Consider the following 4,209-nt stretch of genomic DNA (forward strand, 5'->3'; position numbering starts at 1 on the left):
ACTGGTGAGGGAAAGGGGGAAGGGTGACTGTCAGTTAGGTGGCTGCTGGCTGCAGCACACAGCTCAGTGACTGGAGCCTGACAGTTCTGTCAGCAGCTTTGAGCACTTGGAACTGAACAGTGATGGAGTGACCAGTGCTGCCCCCCACTTTGGGTGTACCCTCCTTGGGCTGCCCATGGACTGAGGGGTCTCTGGTTCAGTAACAAACCGACCCAAGTCAATCTTCAGAGCAGAGAGAGAAGCCATCCCTTAGAAAATGGGTGGGTTTGTGTCACGTTGCTGTGGTTCAGGAGCTGCTCTTTAGCAAAGGCCTCAGGCTGCCTTGGAATTCAGTAACAGGTAAGCAAAGCCAGGACAGTCCTTTGAGCAGCGAGATCATGGGCAGTAGTTGTTGTATGTTTGGTTTTAGCAAGTCACAGATGTGTTAAATATGCTTTTGTGTCCTCCAACAGTCAGGAACCCAAAGAACCTGATCCCTCAGCAGTGGTGAGCATTGCCCCAGAAAAGCATCACCAGCTGGGTGCTGGAAGAAGTCACAGGCCAACAGGATAAATGTAAATTGTTGTAATGAGCAACACAAGAGATCAGAGAGTGCACATAACTCAGAAACATACAGAACATGTGTGCCATGTACAGACCTGTTACCCCCCAGCCCTCAGAACCTAACCTTACCAGGCAAGCTGGAGCTGCAGAGCGGAGCAGGGCAGTGTCCTGCAGCTGGCTGGCAGCCCTGCCCCAGCATCCTAACACAGCATCACCAGGCTGTGGAGAGAGGAACCCCCTGGGGCAGGGTGGATGAGGTGGCTCCCAGGGCTCACTTCCCTCTGGAGGAGATCTGCCCACGTGCCACAGCAGCTGCATCATGCCCAGACACTGCCCAGCGCCGTGCTGCGCTCAGTGTCAGCACCACACAGCTCTGCAGCAACAGGCTGCGACCTCCATCCCCAGGTCTGGGTTACCCACCAGCCAGGAGGACTCTGAGGAACACTGCAGGACACAAGCACATGGTCCCAGCACCGTAGCTGTCAGATGGAATTGCAGAAACAGCAGCACAGACGAACATGTTCATGGCAAAGGTCAATCCAGACACTTCAGACAGGCAGGAAAAACAAGGCTACAGAAAGGGGAAACGCTTCTGCTTACAAAACACTTGGGTATTCTCAGTCTCACAGCTGTTTCTTAGAATGTAGGGCTGGAAAGAAACTCCTGCCACAGAGATAAGCTGTCAACCTGCTTCTAACACTGACCAGCACTGTGTCTGTTACTTGGTGGGCAATTCAGGGATCTGCCAAAAGCAGCACAGCCTTGAGCCACCTGTGTTCATTCAGGCATTCTCACTGAGGCACAGGGAGCAGAGTGCAGGTGAAGACACCCTTTCTCTGCTTATCCAGCCTGTGCTAAAGCATGGCTCTGCCTGGGAGCTGGAGCTGCCAGTCTGCTCTCTGTCCCTCAGCACACGGGTGGCCTGCGTGGCCCGTGCTCCCTGCAGGGGCCTGTCCCTACAAATGTCCTGCTTGTGATGGGGAAGGGGAGGGCTCAGAGCTTCTCCCTTCCACGAACCCTCCCCAGATACACCTGCACAGGGGGCTGGGGAAGCAGCTGCGGAGGAGAAACGTGTCCCAGAACTAGGATCCTGTCTGTAGGGCTCACCAGGCTGGATCAGCCTGAGATCAACTGGGCAGGGACCCATCCTAAAGGACAGACAAGGCATTGAAGGTATGATCCCTGTAAAGACGTGTCAGCCTCAGAGCGGGTACGACACGGGTTTGTAACTACAAAGGCCAGAGGCAGGAAAGCCCCAAAGCATTTACATGAGCCATCTTCACACCAACACCACGTGCCAGGTCCTCAGGGGGTGGTGGGGGTGGAAACCCTGGTGCACAGAGGCCCCCACACTCTGTGATTCACAGGGACCTCTGGGGTAAGGGTGAGAGAGAGAAACCTACCGAAAACAAGTTATTCAGACAAAGCTGGTGTTGGTCTGCCACTGAAAGTCATTAGAGTCTGGCTAAATTAATCCTCACTGCAACTTGTTTTCTAGCACAAAGACCCAATCTGTGTCCCTACCACAGGCTGTGTTCCGATAGTCCAAATGAAACTCCACTGAGGCCTCTAGAGCTGCTGTGTGGAATGCATGTAACACAGGCCAGAGCTGAGCCATCAGGAACCTGGCATGTTTCCACGTGCTGCTTAGTCCTCTGGATCTGACTTACAGCAAGCTTTCTCCAATTCAACTGAGTTTATGTCTCAGCACTTAAACTGCAGACATGAGTTCTTGGCATCCTTCACAGTGACTGTCCCTGCTTACCCCCAGTGGTTTGCTGTTTACAGTCTGCAGTCAGGAACTGTGTTACTCCAGCATTCCGCTCCCCAACGTCTCACTCCTCTCCAGAGACAGTCGCTGAAGATCCTTCCTAATATCAGGGTGATCTTCCAGCTCCTCGTACAGCGATTGAACAATGTCCAGTTTCCTGTAGTCCACCGGTTTGACCAGACTGCGAACAACCTGAAGACACCTCTCCTTCAGGGTGAACACTGGGGGGAAACACACACACACCACCTCGTCACAAGGGCTCTCGTTAGTCGCTGCCCCCACACAGACACCGCTCTCCAAGCGGGAGCATACAGAGCGTCCCATCAGCACCTTCAGTCGCAGCACACGACATGCACTAGAGGGAAAGCATCTGTTGTTTCCCATCAGGAGACACCCTACACACCCCACCAGAGGCACCTTTAAAACGAGAGGCGGGTGTGCCAATGGCTCTGCTCCATACAGAGCAGTGACACGGCTCTATCAACCCTCGGGATCCCACCCTATTTCTGGGGTGGTTCTTATTATCATAGAATCACAGAATCCCAGCCTGGGCTGGGCTGGGAGGGACCCCAAGGGTCCCAGAGCTCCAACCCCCTGCCACAGGCAGGGACACCAACCTCCAGGCCTGGAGCTACACAAGGTTGCCCAGGGCCCCATCCAACCTGGCCTTGAACACCCCCAGGGACGGGGCATCCACCCCCTCTCTGGGCAGCCTGTTCCACCCCTCACCACTCTCTCTGCAGAGAACTTCCTCCTAATATCTAATCTAACCCTCCCCTCCTTCAGCTTCACTCCACCCCCTTGTCCTGCCACTGTCACCCTACAACCTGCGCGCCGGCGTTCCCCGCAGAGCCCCTCGCTGGGGGCTGGGCACACACCAGCCCGTTCCCGGAGGCCGGCGGTGCCGCTCCGCGTACCCGGCAGCGTGATGTCAGCTCTGCTCACGTTGGGGGCCGCCACAAACAGCTCCCGCTGGTTGACCAGGAGGCTGTCGTTTGTCCCCGCGTCCCGGAACAGCCAGACGTGCCCTGGGGGGAGAGAACACGGAGTCACCCGCCCGGCAAAGTCCTCTGGGGGCCCCGAGTCCACCCGCGCCCGCCCGCCGCTGGCCCGCGCCCCGAGCGCTCCCCTGCCCGCCCCAGGGTCCAGCGCGGGGCAGCGGCGGGCGGGCGCGGCGGAGGCGGCAGCTGCCGCTCCGGTTCACGGGCCCCCCCCCGCGGCCCCGGGGGTGTCGCGGAGAAGCGGCTGCTGCCGCCGGGCCCCCGCCCCGCGCCCCCGCCCGGCCGCGTCCCGCACGCACCCCGGTAGCTGTGCATGATCCGCCCGGTGCGCGGCTGCAGAACCGGGTAGTAGCGCGGCCGGCCCTCGAAGTCCACCCAGACGGGCAGGACGCAGCGCGGGCTGCGGTTGTTGAAGGTGACCTCGGAGAGCTCCCGCGTCCTGACGGAGCGCAGCGCGGGCCCGGGGCCCTGCGGAGACATCGCGGCGTCCCCTCCCCGCGCCGGACGGGCGGCCACGCGCATGCGCGGGGGACAGGCCCCGCCCGCTGGCGCAGGCGCGGCGCCGGACGGGACGAAGGGCGGGGCGGCGGGAGCGCGCCCGCGGGACCCGCGGGAGGGGCTGGCCCCTCTCCCTGCCGCGTCCCCCCTCGGCGCGCCAGGGCCCGCACCCAGCGCTCGCAGACCCGCAGCCGCAGGCAGGGCCCGCGGGCGGCCCCTGGCGCCGAGGCGCGGCCTGCGCTGAACGCGGCTGTGCCGGGAGCTGCCCCCCCGCGCCCGCCCGCCCCGGCGCGGGGCGCGTTCCCGACAGCGGGGACGGGCCCTGGAAGCCCCGAGCGCTGCAGCTGCCGGCTGCCCGGTCTGTGTGCACAGGCTGAGGGGAGGGGAGGGGTCTCA

At 60.8% G+C, this 4,209-nt stretch overlaps 1 protein-coding gene across 1 annotated transcript; it reads right to left on the reverse strand.

Annotated features, from left to right (window-relative positions):
* Positions 1 to 570: 570 nt before the first annotated feature.
* On the reverse strand, positions 571 to 3,796 carry VHL (von Hippel-Lindau tumor suppressor). The gene is made up of 3 exons (XM_084269533.1): positions 3,615 to 3,796; positions 3,232 to 3,342; positions 571 to 2,535 (listed from the first exon to the last, which is right to left on the reverse strand). Exons 1-3 carry the CDS (start codon positions 3,793 to 3,795, stop codon positions 2,351 to 2,353), a joined length of 477 nt encoding a protein of 158 aa, XP_084125659.1. The 5' UTR covers position 3,796; the 3' UTR covers positions 571 to 2,350.
* Positions 3,797 to 4,209: the final 413 nt, after the last annotated feature.

The sequence above is a fragment of the Gallinula chloropus genome (assembly GCF_964237585.1).
Source record: "Gallinula chloropus genome assembly, chromosome: 12".
NCBI classification, from domain to species: domain Eukaryota; kingdom Metazoa; phylum Chordata; class Aves; order Gruiformes; family Rallidae; genus Gallinula; species Gallinula chloropus.